The sequence below is a fragment of the Manis javanica genome, chromosome 8, assembly GCF_040802235.1.
Source record: "Manis javanica isolate MJ-LG chromosome 8, MJ_LKY, whole genome shotgun sequence".
Taxonomy (NCBI): Eukaryota; Metazoa; Chordata; class Mammalia; order Pholidota; family Manidae; genus Manis; species Manis javanica.
Genome location: NC_133163.1, coordinates 2,754,872 through 2,769,773, shown reverse-complemented (window position 1 = coordinate 2,769,773; position 14,902 = coordinate 2,754,872). Strand labels below are relative to the sequence as shown.

At 63.0% G+C, this 14,902-nt stretch overlaps 1 protein-coding gene across 3 annotated transcripts; it reads left to right on the top strand.

Annotated features, from left to right (window-relative positions):
- The first annotated feature begins 944 nt into the window (after positions 1-944).
- On the top strand, positions 945-14,134 carry TNFAIP2 (TNF alpha induced protein 2). 3 transcript variants are annotated; one of them, XM_036991791.2, is made up of 13 exons: positions 945-1,097; positions 3,403-3,570; positions 3,815-4,169; positions 4,458-5,097; positions 7,234-7,348; positions 7,502-7,624; positions 7,802-7,902; positions 8,421-8,519; positions 9,033-9,147; positions 10,044-10,166; positions 10,385-10,540; positions 10,710-10,831; positions 12,510-14,134. In XM_036991791.2, exons 3-13 carry the CDS (start codon positions 3,830-3,832, stop codon positions 12,544-12,546), a joined length of 1,971 nt encoding a protein of 656 aa, XP_036847686.2. In that variant the 5' UTR covers positions 945-1,097; positions 3,403-3,570; positions 3,815-3,829; the 3' UTR covers positions 12,547-14,134. The 3 variants fall into 3 exon arrangements, with proteins under 3 accessions (XP_036847686.2, XP_036847683.2, XP_017500993.3); XM_036991788.2 differs by having other exon boundaries at positions 12,371-14,134; XM_017645504.3 differs by lacking the exon at positions 3,403-3,570 and having other exon boundaries at positions 951-1,097; positions 12,371-14,134.
- Positions 14,135-14,902: the final 768 nt, after the last annotated feature.

Here is a 14,902-nt window from a genome sequence, read left to right as displayed (position 1 = left end):
TCTCCCCCTCTCCCTGTCCCCGCAAGCCCCCCAGCAACAGGGTTGGAGTCCAGACCCGAACCTGGCACTTGGCCACCGCTCCCAAGGAGGAAGAGGAAGTTCGCGGCCCCAAGGGGCACCCCCAGATCCCGCCTCCCCTCTCACAGGGCCCGTCCCTCCCAAGCCTCAGAGATCCGTGCTCAAGCCTGTAGAGCTCAAGGCCCCAGAACTGTGCGCCCCAGCGGGAGGGGGAGACGGGCAAGGGGCAGACAAAAGGCAGGGAGGGGCAGAGGCTCTAGGAAGAAAAGGGAAGCTGGTGCCCAGCAGGGAAATTCCTGGCCGACACGGTTCTTTCCAGAGGCAGGGATTCCTAGGCTGTGAAGTGGGGTGAGGGGGAGGCGCTGTTGGGTGCTCCTCACCAGCACCCCCTCCCTGCCCCATGACAGACCCCGAGAAACAGGGCTTAGGTGGGGAAACAGGCCCGGACAGGGGTGTGGTCTGCCCAGGGCGTCACCGAGTGAGGACGAAGCCGGCCTGAGCGACTCTCCCGCCTGAGCCGCTGGGGTCCGGAGCCCGTACCGGCCCAGCCCCAGTCCCGGGAAGGGAGGGTGCCTCGTGGGGAGACCTACGGGACTTCAGACTCCGCCGTTTACTGCTGCCTGTGCGGCCTCCGGCAATCACTTTTCTGAGTCATTTCCCCAGTTCCAGCAAAGCCTGATAATGAGTGTGCATGGGAGACACTCCCCCTACACAGGTGCTTTGTTGGTAGCTGGCCCCCCTGAAGTCCCTTTTTCCTTGGGGGGCTGCCTCCAGGAGGGGCCCCCCAGGCCTCTCGACGGCCACAGCGTCACCCAGGGTGAGAACGCTCTCCCCAGGGGGCCAACCCTCCGCAGTTAGCGTGGGACCCAGCGGCCCCCCACCCTCTGCTGGGCAGGCCCCGCCCCTCCCGGGAGCGCGCGCCACACCGGGCACAGGGACCCAGGCCGCCGCGCCGCTCAGCCTTGGCCTCGGCCCGCGGGTTTTCCGCGGTTGCAGCGGGCGGGGCGGGGGCGGAGCCTGAGACTATTTCAGGCGGCGCCGGGCTCCCCGCCGGGACCGCGGCGGCTCGGGCCGACACAGTAAGTGACCTCCGTCCTGCGTGCGTCCGTCCCCCACCGCGCCGCGCGGCTGCCCGTCCGCCCCGAGCCGGAGTCTGCGGCCGGGTTCCCCGACGGAACGGCCGGCGCGGCCGAGGCACCATCCACGCGGATGGCTCCGAAAGACCCAGGGCCCCGCAGCCCTTCTAGGAAAACCGAGGCTGCTGGAAACTGGGCTGCTGTGCGTCAGGGCGCAGACGGCCCTGCCCCGAGAACCGCAGTGAGGTGGGGGGGGCGTGAGGAACGGCGCGGGGTCTCTCCTTTCGCCTGGAAGGGCTGAGGCCGTGTCGGGGAGCCGGGGCTGGCTTGTGTGACCTAGGCCACCAGCGGCTGGCCTGCCTGTGCCTGGGCAGCCTCATCTGGGGGAGAACTCTGACCCCCTATCCGGCCCAGGACAGAAGAGCCAGGCGCTAAGCCGTGGGAGACTGTGGACCTCAGAGCCCTGACCCGGGAAGGAGAGTAGAGGGTGTGTGCCTGAGGGGAGCTGGGAGGCCTGGGGGCTGAGTGCCGCTGTCGGGCCACTGGCAATGGCACCGGGTATGACTGAGCAGGCCCCTTTCTGTCTCAGTGTGCCCACCCTGGAGCTGGGGCTTGACGGAATGCCTCTCCTGTCCTGTGAGATGGGATTCTCATCCCCACTTCACTAAAGGGGAAACGGAGGCCTGTGAAGAAAGGGGGGTGTCTGGTCCACACTCTAGTGAGTGGTGCGGCTGAGCTCACAGCCGTTTCTCTTCCACTGCACCAGCCAGTTCTGAGAGTCACAGCCTGGGATGGGGCCCAGGGGCCTGCTACAGGGCCTGTGAGGGTGAGGAACAGGCAAGGAGGCAGTGATGCCATGCCAGGACCTGCAGGAGCCAGGTCTGGAGGTCGATGGAGCCTGGCATGTGTGGGGACTGCAGAATGTGGTGCAGTGGGGGCAGGGGTGAGGCTGGTGGGTGGCACAGCTGGTTGGGGCAGCCGTGTCTTTCACCCCAGGTCCTGTGGGTGCGTGGCAAGAGAATGGAATGGGGTGGGACACACAGCTGGACAGCAAGTGGTTGGGGCAGAAGGGCCTGGTGGCCTGCACCTTAGCTTTGGGGCTCCCCAGAGCACCCCCTGCTTGGTCCTAGAGAGGGATTCTCAATGCAAGTGGCACAAGGGAGGCAACTGAGCCCAGCAGTACCGGATTCTGCCATGGGCACGTGGTGAGGCCGGTGGGAGTAGGAGGGGTCCAGGCTTCTGGGTTGCCACGTGGCCCTGGCCAAGCTCAAGTTTAAGATGAGCCCCTGGGGCAATGGGACAGGGGGCTGAGCTGGTGGGGAGCTGCTGGGGTTGTGGCCTGACAGGCCTCCTTCTAGCCTCCATGTCACTGCGTGCTTTGAGCAAGTACCTCCCACCCCATCCCCTTTTCTCCTGCTGAAGGAGAGGTCACCCCATCTGCCTCATAAGGGGGAGCCATCGTGTTGCATGAGTCATGACTTGGGTGATGAGGCAGGCACTCCAGCTGGATGGAGGACGGTCACCCCAGTTACTGGGAAGGCCAGCCCTGTCTGCCCCCCATTCCTAGTCCTGCCCTGCCCTCTCCCTTAGGCTCAGCCATGTTCCCCTCCACTGGTTCTTGCCTTGCTCTGACAATGGTCAGGGCTCTGGGGAGGGTGCTGTTAGCTACACACGGCATCTGGCCTCTCTGCATGCAGCTTGCAAGGTGGTGGGGGATACTGAGGCAGGCTGACCTGGAGCCAGGTGCATACCAAGCCCAAGCTGTTGACCACGGGGACATTTTAAGCCTCCCTGGGTCAGTTTTGTGAGATGAGGGTAACAACAACCCTCCTGGAAGACAATGAGGAAGAGATGGGATGGGCACCCAGGAAGGGTACAGAAAGTGGAAGCTCTGGTGACAGTGCTGTCACCCTGTCTGGGAGCAGGCAGGGTGAAGCAGGACGTAGGATGCCTGTTCTCCTGGGTCAGAGTTACTGTGTGACCGCAGCCAGCCTGTGGCTCACAGAGCCCCTTCTCCCTGCTGGCATGGAAAGTCTCTTTGAGGTCTTTTCCCACCCCTGAAGTTTGAGGGGGCACTGCTTTCTGTAGACCTGAGCCCCAAGGCCAGGGTAGGGGGTCAGGTTCTGCTCCTCTTGAGGTCCCAGCAGCAGCAACCATGTTTGTGCTTGAAGTGTCCCTCTGACCCCACAGCTTAACAGGGCAGGAGAGGAACTGGCCAAGGTGGAGGATGGGGCTGGACCCCTGGCTCTGCCCAGCTCTGGTGCTCGGTGCCACGGGACAGCAGCCCACACTCTGCCTCCTCCCCCAGGGCCTCAGGATCCAGGGTGGCGCTCATGCCCTGCAGTCCTCACTGCCCAGAAGGTGGGCTGTCAAGGAAGGATTTTCCAAAACTGAGTGAAGTCTTCCTGCGTCTAGGAGGCTTGGCAGGCCCAGCTTCCTCTCTGCCTGGGACTGCTCCGGGAGGAGCCCGGGCGGGGTGAGTGGTGTTAGAAGAGGAGCTGTGGCTGCTGAAAAACTGGTGACCAGGGAGGGGATGAGTTGCTGGTGCCTCTCTGGTCCTGCAGATGTCTAGGGCCCTGGTGGGCATACGGGTGATAACAGATCAAACATGCTCAGGGCTGCCTCCAGGGTGCTGTCCTTGGGCCTGGGAGCCGGGAGCTGGGGGCCTGTCTGCTGCGAGCACTGACTCTTTCGTTTCTCCTCCCTTTGCCAACCTGCAGGCCTGAGCCACGGTGATGCTGAAGATAAGTTTCTTCCAAGGCCTTCCAGGCCAGCAGCCAGGGGCCCTTGACTTCCCCAGAAGCCCCCAGAAGTTGCCCTCCACGTCAGAGGGAGACTCAGAGGCCTCCATGTCGGGGGCCTCCTCTGAGGACCTGGTGCTGCCCCCGGAAGCCAGGGTAGCCCCAGACAGGGAAGAGGAAGGGGCTTCGAAGAAGAAGGAGAGGAAGAAGCCAAAAGGACTGGCCAGCATGTTCAGCGTCTTCTCCAAAGGGAAGAAGAAGAGCCAGCCCAGCACAGCAAAGCCAGAGGGCGAGCCCCAGTCCCGGCTGGGTCCAGACGGTCAGCTGCCCACAGGTCGGCTGGGGCCCCGGGTGGGGCAGGGGTCCCGGGTCAGAGCTGCGCAGGGCCGGGACTCACCCAGGGCACAGGGCACGCAAGGTCGGCTTGGAGGCGTCTGCCCTCCCGACTTCCACCCGGGCGCCCTAATCCTGGGGCTGGGAGTGGGCCCAGCAGGCTCCGGTCCTGCCTGGGACACCCACCGGCCTCTCGGCGCATCCCTGCACCTCCCGGGGGGCTCAGCCTCCTCTCCCGTGGGCGCCGTGGGAGGTGACTTGTCCGCCTAACGCGGAGTTCTGGCCGCAGTGGAGGAGCTCAAGGCCGACCTGGAGCGCGGGCGGCTGGAGGCAGCGCGGCCGCTGCTGGCGCTGGAGCGGGAGCTGCAGGCGGCGGCGGCGGCGGGCGGCGCGAGCGTCGAGGAGCTGGTGCGGCGCCAGAGCAAAGTGGAGGCGCTGTACGCGCTGCTGCGCGACCAGGTGCTCGGCCTGCTGCGGCGGCCGCTGGACGCGGCGCCCGAGCGGCTGCACCAGGCCCTGGCCGTGCTGGCCGAGCAGGAGCGCGAGGACCGCCAGGCGCCGGCCGGGGTCCCCGCGGCCTCGGAGCTGGCGTCCACGCGCCCGCGGCGCTGGCTGCAGCTGTGGCGACGTGGCGTGGAGCAGGCGGCGGAGGAACGGCTGGGCCGGCGGCCGGCCGCGGCCGCGGACGACGACAGCCGCTCGGAGGCCGAGCGTGTCTTCCTGCACATGGGTCGCACGATGAAGGAGGACCTGGAGGCCGTGGTGGAGCGGCTGAAACCGCTGTTCCCCGCCGAGTTCGACGTGGTGGCCGCCTACGCCGAGAGCTACCACGAGTACTTTGCGGCCCAGCTGGCGGCCGTGGCGCAGTTCGAGCTGTGCGAGCGCGACACCTACGTGGTGCTGGTCTGGGTGCAGAACCTCTACCCCAAGTGAGCAGCCACGCCAGGCTGGGTGGTCTCAGGGCACTGCGCGCTGGCCTGCAGGAGGGCGTGTCGGCTGAGCACGGAGGGGTTTTAGCGAGGTCACTGGGAGCAGAGCCCCCTGGGAGAACTCAGGCGTGGGGCCTGCGCTGGGTCGGCCTTGCTCCTAGAATCCTCAATTTCGTGGGCCTCAGTGGCAGTCCACAGCCGGGGAAACCGAGGTGCAGAACACGGCACAGACGTACTCATCCATAGGTTCCCAGCCTGGGGAGGCAGGAGGCAGCGACCTTCCAGAGCAGGAAGGGCTGTCAGAGGAGGCCCCGGGGCTGTGGGGTCCCAGGGCAGAGGCCCTGAGTGGGCCCGGGTCTGCTGAGGCGGCCATCCCAGAGGAGGAGGGGGGAGGAGGCAGAGGCATCGCGCCCCCGGGGCAGCCCAGGGCCTAACGGAAGTACGGGAGTCGGCCAGGAGGCGGGAGGGCCAGCCTGGAGAGGGGCGACGGGGGAGTGGTCCCAGCAGAGGCAGCGCCTTCCAGGGCCATAGGCTGGGCCACGAGGCCTTGTGGGGGCTGTGCAGAGTCCATCTGTGTTCTGATGTATCTGGCAGGCTATGGGGGCCTCCCACGCAGCACGGAGAACAGGAGTGGAGCAGGGCCATGCGGCCTTGTGCAGGGTCAGCAAGTGAGTCCTGGGCAGAGCTGTATTCTGGCCACTGAGGCCCAGAGATCCTTAGATGGGAGGCCGGCTCTGCCAGGGGAGGGTACGTGGGAACAGCTGGTAGAGCCTCAGGCGCCCCCTGATTCACCCAGACCCCACGGGTCCCTGGGCATGCCTGTTGTTTGCACAAGCTGGCTGGGAGAGACCTGTTCTGCTGCATGGGAATGCCCGGGGTGTGGGTGGCCAGGGGTTCCTATAGGGGCCAACTCCAGCCCCAAGGGCAAAGCCTGCAGGAAGCCCAGAGGTGCAGACAGTGAGGGGTGTCTGAGGGTCTGGGTCTTGCAGGCATCTGAGTGACCGGTGGGCTTAGCTGATGCTGGTGGGTCAGCCTTCAGTGGGGAGGACCCGAGGAAGGGCCCCGTGGCGGGGGTGGTGAGGGGTCAGCAGCGCCCAGGGAAACTGGCACAGGGCAGGGGCTGAGGGGCAGACAGGCCAGCTCCTGAGCCAGTTCTTTCTTGCTTGTCCTGACTCACCAAGAAATGCCACACGCTTGCACCTCTGTGTCTCAGCCTTCCTGTCCAGTGACACAGGGGGCTTTTGGCCTGGGGCCCGCTTGGGTCAGCACAGCAGGAAACTGAGGCACAGAGCCTTGGGGAGGGGTGTCCAGGGGAGGGGGTGGGCACTGTAAAGGCTGTGTGGCCAGAGTGCAGGGAGCAGAAAAACACACTGCACCCAGAGGGTAAGACAGGGTCATTCTTGAGGCTCCAGGCAGACAAAGGCCCCGGAGGCCGCGCCAGGGCTGTGCAGTCCTGGGGCTCCACGACCCTGTATAGGCACCAGACGCCTCGGCCTCCAAGGAGCTGGTCGGTGGGAAGGGGGCAGCCTGTCCTGCCTGGACCCGCCCACCCTCTAGGGGCCCCAGTGTGGGCCTGGGGGTGGGGTGCACAGGGCTGGCCGGATGCTGCAGGCAGGGATGGAGTGCCTGAGGGGGTGGGGTGGAAGGAGGCTGCTACGCCAGCTGGTCTCAGGGCTGCTGCCATGAGGAGTTGGTTTAATCTGTGTGAGAGGTGAGGCCTCAGAGCGGGAGGTCAAACCTGAAAGGTGGTTCTGCCTGCTGGGTGGGTGCAGGATTGTTGGGGTCAAGGTGGAAGCAGGGAGTCAGGGAGAAAGCCCCTGTACTGAGCTAGTTGAGATGGTGGGGCTGGGCATCGGGCCGGGTCGCTTGAGGCCCATCACTTTTGTGGGGGATGTTTTGGAACAGTAGTGGGTGGGGCAGTGGGCTTAAGAGGAGGCATGGTGATTTTAAGGTTTTTGGCCAGAAACAGGCTGGCAGATGGAGGAGACGGAGAAGCAGGGGTAGAGGGTGGCTGGCATTTGATTGGAGGGCAGTTGAGTTCTGGGCCTGCCAGAGACCAAGGCTGGGAAGGTGAGCCTTGACTGAGGGATAGTGCCCAGAGGGTGCGGTTTTCCTCATGCCAGTCCCCCTCTGCAGTGACATCATCAACAGCCCCAAGCTGGCAGATGACCTGCAGAGACTGGGGCTCGGGAGCCTCCTGCCCCCCAGGCAGGTCCGGCTGCTGGAGTCCACGTTCCTGTCCAACGAGGCGGTGAGTCCGGCACCAGGGTCAGGGCAGGGGGGGTGCAGGAAAGGAGCAGAGGGGAGGCTCAGAGGCAGGACTCGGGCAGGGAGCCTCACAGGGACTTCCGTGCAGGCAGGGCATGGGCTCCGTGCTACCCCAACCTGCCTCTCTTGCCCCTAGGCCAGCATGAGGGAGCTGATGGCCCGTGCCCTGGAGCTGGAGTCACAGCGCTGGGCCCAGGATGTGGCCCCCCAGAGGTTGGACGGCCACTGCCACAGTGAACTGGCTATTGACATCTTCCAGGTAGTGCCACCTGCCCCTTGTGCTCGGGTGCACTGTGCAGAGCCCACGCCTATCACCCCCGTGCACACCTGCTCGTCCACCTTGAAGCACCACCCCTTTGCTCCAGCATGCTCCCCCCACCCCTGCCCCAGCCCTGGCCCAGGTGGGCCCTGCTCAGCTCAGCCCTCACCCCTGCAGATCATCTCCCAGGGCCAGGCCAAGGCTGAGAGCATCACCCTTGACCTGGGCATGCAGACAAAGCACGTGCTGCTTGTGGAGTTGGCTGCGTTCCTGAGGAGGTGGGTGTGTATCCACGTGTACAAGGGAGAGGACCCCTGTAGCCACCTCTGTGAGCCACCCTTGTACCCCAGGTGGGGATCCTGTGTCCTCCGCTCCCTGTCCCTAGGTGTCTTGTCATCATGAGCAGGAGTCCTGTGTCCCCTTCCCTCCCTACCTGGGCACCCACTGAGAGCCACAGGTGATCTGACCATCCCCACTCAGCAGATCTCCCAGTGGGGCTTCACAGAGGATGCCCCTGAGGGACTGAGACCCTGACCTCCCCTTCAGGTGACACCCCCAGTCGCACCCCCAGTTCTTCTGGCTGCTCCGTTCCACCTCTGAGGACTCCTCCACCCACACCCCCTCCAGTCTTCCAGCTTTAGCAGGGGTCGGGGAAGGAGCCGGGGCAGCAGGGTGGGGGCACCCTCTCCAGAAGCTCTGTGTGGGCCTGGCCCCCAGAGGAGCACTCCACGCGGGGGGGCTGCCATCGCCCCGGCGTCTGTGCTCACCCCGCATGCGCCCCTCCTGGTTTCACCAGCTACCAGCACGCCTTTGATGAATTTCTGGAGAAGAGCAAACAGCTGAGAAATTACAGGGCCAATGTTATCGCCAACATCAACACCTGCCTGACCTTCCGGTGAGGCCCTGGGAGGGCTGGTGAGAGCGGGAATCCCTGGGCCACCTGCCTGTTGGGGAGCAAGTGTAGCTGCCAGGTGGGAGGGAGGTGCAGGGGGTGCGGTTTGAGATGCAAAATCGCAAGGCAGGTGAGGAGTGACCAGGGCTTTCTGCGCAGCACACGTGTCAAGTGCAGGACGCTCAGGCCCTCCTGCGAATGGCTCGCTTGTCATGTTATCCTTACAGCACCTCTAAGAAGTAGGTCCAGTGACTATGTCCATTAAGCAGATAAACAAACTGAGGTGTGGAGAGGCTGAGCAGCTTGTCCTCAGTTGGAAGAGGATGCCATGCGGCTGTGTGCTGGGGCTGGGAAGGCTGGGCCCTGCCTGGGCAGCACAGGTGGGCCCCCCACAGGGATGGGGAGCCACTGAGGGTTCCTGAGTCCAGACGTGGCCTCAGCTAGCTGGCTTTCTGGGTTTGGGGCTGTAGGCTGGGTAGGGTTGGTGTGACCTTCTGGCCTCTGTTCCTGTCCTAGGACATGCATGGAGCAGAAGTGGCAGATACCCCAGGACCTCCTGCTGGGTCCCCTGAGTGAGCTCAAGAGCCACGGCTTTGACACCCTGCTCCACAGCCTCTTCAGGGACCTCAAGGTAGCTGGAACCTCCTCCCACGTGGGACCCGCTGAGCCCAGCCCCGGCGGCACAGGAGGGCCTGAAAGGGTGCTATTGGATGGAGTCAGGGCAGGAGCCAAGAGCTGGCATGTGCCAGGGCCAGCTGCCATGAGGCCAGTGCCGCCCCAGTGATGGGGGCCATCCAGGGCTCTCGACCTTCCCCCAGCACTTCAGCCTGGCCTCAGAGGGCTGCCCCAGGACTGGGAGGGTGTGGGGGGAAAGCTTCCCCCAGCTAGACGCAGTCCCGTCCCCAGGTTTGCACACCTGTCCCCCAGCTTCCCCAGGCCCTCCTGCCTGTGCCCTGTCCCCAGGCCCAGTTCCCAGCTGTGGTGCTCAGAGCCACTGCCCCCTCTGCTGTGGGCCGAGAAGGCCGCAGAAACCCTTTAGCGGAGGGTGAGGCACATCTGCCTAGGAAGAAAGGGAGGCTTTCCTACCCACCATCCGCGGGAGCCTCCTGGCCTCCCTGTCTCCACTGCCCACAGCAGGAGACCCTGGTGGTGAGGCTTTGGGGGTGACCCTGGGTGACTTGGCCCCGGGGCTCATAGGCCCAGCCAAGCACCAGGCCTTGTTTAAGCAGGGATTTATTTATTTAAGAAGAGGGTAGTGGTAAAGGCCTCAGGGCAGACAGACTACGTCCTGGCTTCAGGGCTGCAGCTGGCTGACCTTGGAGAAGGGTACGCAAACCCCACCTCCACTTCCTGTCTGAACAGGGACCGAGCTCCGCCTGGGTTTCTGGGGAGTCCCCCTCACCCCTGCAGGGGGCCACATGTGTTAGTGTGATTGTGTCTGCATGTGCATGTGTCTGCATGTATGTGTCAGGGGCTAGTGCCCCTTCCTTTCCAGGGCGTGACCAGACATCCTGTCTCCTGTTACAGCCGCTGTTCAAGAGGCTCACACAGACCCGCTGGGCGGCCCCTGCGCAGATCCTGGAGGAAATCATCGCCACCGTGGGTGAAAGGCTGCCTGAGTCCTTGGAGTTGCACAACTGCTTCCGGGAGGTGAGAAGGGGCTGGGCTGAGGGCTGGTCCTGGCAGGGGAGTCAGGGGAGCAGTCTGTACGCACATGCTAACACGCACATGCAAAGAGCCACACACACATGCACCCCTTGGCTCTGGCATCTGCCTCTCCCTGGATCCCTGGCTCTCTGGCTTTGAGGAAGGCAGTGAGCTCTGCGTCTGCAGATGGCTCACGCAACCCTGCCTGCTCTCCTGTCCAGGAGCTCATGGAGGCTGTACACCTGCACCTGGTGAAGGAGTACATCGTCCGTCTCAGCAAGCGGAGCCTGGTCCTCAAGACAGCAGAGCAGCAGCAGCAACTGGCAGCACACGTCCAGGCCAATGCCGACCTCATCCAGCACTTCTGCACTCAGAATGTAAGCCCCGGCAGCCCTCCCCACCCTCCTGGGATGGCTGCACCCTTCAGGGGCCTGGACAGCCCCTTCTAGCCTTTCCAAACCTATCAGCTCTGCACTGAACCTCTGTGGGCCCCTGGGTGCCCTTCTGTGAGGAGGCATCCGCCTCCAACCAGGCCTGTGCCTGCAGGGCTCCCCGGCGACCTGGCTGCATCACGCCCTCCCCAAGCTCGCTGAGATCATTCGCTTGCAAGACCTCAGCGCCATCAAGATCGAGGTGGCCACTTATGCAACCTGGTACCCCGACTTCAGGTGAGAACAAGGGCTCAGTGGGCATGCAGGGCACTGATACTGACCATGGTGGTGCAGTTCCGGTCCCAGCAGCTAACCTATCCTGAGTGCTGACTGTGCGCTGGGCACCTGCTAAGATCTCTACAGCGGCTCATTCGTCTGATCCTCACTATGACCCTATGAGCTGATGCTTTACTTGCCCATGTTGCCCACGAGGCCTGGAGACTTTATGGAGTGTGTCCGAGGAGACACAGCTAGGCAGTGGGAGAGCCAGGGTGATGAAGCCAGGAAGGGCGGCTGCGCAGCCCATGCTCTAGCCTTCTGTGGTGCTGCCCCTTGGAGGGAACATGGGCCAGAGAGCCCGGGAACCTGCTACGGGCCACAGCAAGTCGGCAGTGGAGCTTGGGCCCACCACTTAGCCTAGGGAACCGGGGGGCTTGGGTCTATGCCCTGGGTCCTCTGCTCTGGAGTGGAGGAGGCTTGTCTCCTGGCTGCCTGGGAATCTGGTGAGCCAGGGAAATTGTTTCTGTGAGCTGAGCCCTCTGGCATGGTAGGGATAGTATGAACAAGCCAGGCTGAGTTGGACTGACCCAGCTTAGCCTCATCCAGAATTTGGCTAAGCTGTCCCCTTACCTGCACACTCACCCGCTCATCCACCTACCCATGTGAGCACTTCTCTATGCATCTACTCACCTACCCACCCGCCTGTCTGTTCATATGCTCACTTACCTATCTACATGTATCCACCCACCCACCCCCATCCTTCCGTCCATCATCCACCTATCTACCCATCCACTCACCCATCCATCCACCCATCTACCCATCCACTCACCCACCCATCCACCCATCTACCCATCCACTCACCCACCCATCCACCCATCTACTCACCCACTCACCCATCCACCCATCCACTCACCCACCCATCCATCTACCCACCCACTCACCCATCCATCCACCCATCCACTCACCCACCCATCCATCTACCCACCCACTCACCCATCCATCCACCCATCCACTCACCCACCCATCCATCTACCCACCCACTCACCCATCCATCCACCCATCTACCCATCCCATATTGAGCGGTCTAGGTGCCAGGCTCTGTTCTAGGCCCCAGGATGTCATGGGTCCAAGACAGCCCAGGTCTCAGTACTCCCTCATGTAGTTTACAGCCCACCGAGGACTCGAAGTGAGATATCAGGCGAGGAAATACATGCAGGTTACATGATTGTGTGACCAAGGTTGTGAATCACAGGAGGTGCTGACTTGACAGATGGGAAAGCCTCTTGGGGGAGGTGAGATTTTGACTCAGACTTAAAGCAGAGTGTGGGGAAGAGCATTCCAGAAGCAGCCAGTGCAAAGGCCTGAGGTGAGCAGGAGCTTGGGGTGCTCTAGGGATGGACAGGCAGCCGGTGTTGCTGGGGCGTGGGGGGCGGAGAGTGCCCCTCCTGGGCAAGACATAGGAGGCCCTGTGATCTGGGCTGGGAGCCTGGGAGGCCGGGAGCGGGAGGGAGCGGGGCTGCGCGAGAGTGGCTGGACTGATGGGGCCTCCCCTTGCAGCAAAGGCCACCTGAATGCCATCTTGGCCATCAAGGGGAACCTGTCAAGCAGTGAAGTCAGGAGCGTCCGAAGCATCCTGGATGTCAGTGTCAACACAGGGACTCGTGAGCCCTTCAAGTCCTTATTTTCGCTTATAAAGGTCGGCTAGCCTTTCCTGGGGCCTGACCTGCTTATGAGCGCCCACGAGCATCGGACACCTGGAAGTGACCACCGCGTGTGGGGGCTGTTCAGCACTGGCTTTATGGCCCAGAAGGCACAGGCTCCCTGCCTTCTGCTGCTTCGCCCCGCCCTGGCCAAGGTGCAGGGCCTGGGACCACCCGAACTGGGCAGGCTCCTGATGGCCCACAGTCCCGCGGCGGAGGGAGCGCCCCCTGTGGGAGCTGCCAACATGACACCCGAGAAACTGGAAGGACTGGAGGCCGGCAGCGTGGGCTCGGGGGTCCCAGGTCACCTGTCCGGGAGCCCCCTGCAGCCTCAGAACCCCCTAAGGCTGGGCCAGAGCACCTTCCCAGCTCCCCAGGCCTACCCCACCCCGCCTCCTTGGGCCCAGGGCTGCCAGGAGACGGGCTCAGCGAATCTGTGGAATCAAAGGCAGAACTAGAAGAAAAGGCCTGGAAAGGCGCATGTGGGGCCACACGGCGGTGGGAAGCAGAGCCAGCATCAGAGCGCCTCCGCGTGGCCTCGCGAGCCCCACACTTCAGACGCTGACCCCTCTCTGCACTCCCCACAGCGTCCTCTGAGGATGGGCCTGAGGGCCACGAGCCCCTGGGTCTTCTCAAGTTCAGCCGCCCCCGCACAGGTAGCCGCCGGCATGCCTCCACCATGCCTCCACCAGCCGTCTGCCTGGACGCTGGACTGAGGTCTGGGCAGGGCACGCCTGGCCTCTGACTCCTTGGCTTCTCTATTAGTTTCCTATTGCTGCTGGAACAAATTTCTACAGAGTAGCTAAAAACAAGAACTTATGTCTGAGCTCTGGAGGTCAGATGTCAGACTCTAGTCCCAGGCCAGTAGGGCTGCTCCCTTCTGGAGGCTCTAGAGGCAAATTTCTTTACCTTGTCCATTTTTTTGAGGCTGCCCGTATTTTTTGGCCTGTGGCCCCCTTCCACCTTCAAAACCAGCAGTGGCTAGTCAAATCCTCTCACGTCACAGACCTCAGATTGAGGTGCGACCCCTTCTTCCACATTTAAGGACCTTTTTGATTACCTTTGGCCCATCTACATAATCCCTCTCCTTATTTTAAGGATATAATCCCATAATCCCTCCCTATTTTAAGGTCATCTGATTAGCAACCTTAACTCCACCTACAAACCTAACACCCCTCTGCCTGGAACCTGATGTAGTCACAGGTTCCAGGGGTCAGAACATGGGCATCTTGGGGTGGAGGGTGGGGAGTATTTTGCCCACCACAGCCCCGTCCATCCTCTTCCCTGCAGGGCACCTTGCCCCCCGCCAGGAAAACATGGGGCCAGCCACTCCCTGGGCATTGGCCTCCACAGAGACCCGCCAGGGTGCAGACCCAGGCCTGACTTGGCCTCATGCATCTGGGGGCCAGATGGAGTTCGAAGCCAGGTCTTGGGTTTGTCCCCCTCGTTCCAGGTACTGTGGCCAGGAGCTGGCCAGTGTGAATGGTGTACAAAAGCCTCTGGGCATTTGTAGGAGTTAGTGTGTTTGATGTTGTTAATATTATTTCTGCTAGTATTTCTTTTGTGTTTCTCAGGATGGAATCTGGGTTTTTATAGGTCGATATAAAGATGATTTCAAGAATGGCTGTGGAGTGATTTATTTTGCGAGCAGGGATGGGGCACCAGCGGCTTTCTCAGCCTCTTGGGGTCTGGGCAAACCCTGTCCTCCTGGGCTCTGCATCAAATGCCCAGTAAATTCAGGACCGCCACCTCCCACCCCTCCGCCAGTGCCTCCTGCCCCTGCCCACCACACACACCTATGGGCATGAGCTGGGGGAGGGTCTGCCTGTAGGACATGGACAGTCACTTCACCCCGTGTGCCTCAGTTTCCCCTCCTGAAGTAGGGGGTCATGAGCTGGTGTGGCCTTCTGCCGGGCACTCTGAGGATGGGAGGGGTGGGATGGCCTCCAGTCATTTCAGCTCCTTGCACAGGGCCCCATGGGGACCTAATCTCGCATTTCTAGAATCGGCCTTGGGGAGCTGCAGGTCCCACGAGAGGAGCACCAGGCCTGGGCTCCGACGGCCCCAGCCAGGAAGGGCCAGGCTCTGCTCCCCAGGCTTCGTCCTGGCCCAGGGCCTGGGGGAAGGCAGGGTCCTGGGCAGCGGGGAAGAGGGCAGGTGAGGGGGCCGTGAGCATCCATTCCGCAGAGTGGGGGGCTGGGGTCCCAGGGAAGGACCTGGACCCAGCAGGGCCAGAGGGGGCTGGGCTGGGAGGGGAAAGGGAGGGACTTTCTGCTGAGTTCCATCCATGGGTCAGTGGGGTCCGGATGTGCAGTGGGAAGCAAGAAGGGAGGGAACGGTGGCCCTAGGAGTCCCCACTGGGCGCCCCCGGGTTTGGACTGGGCCCATC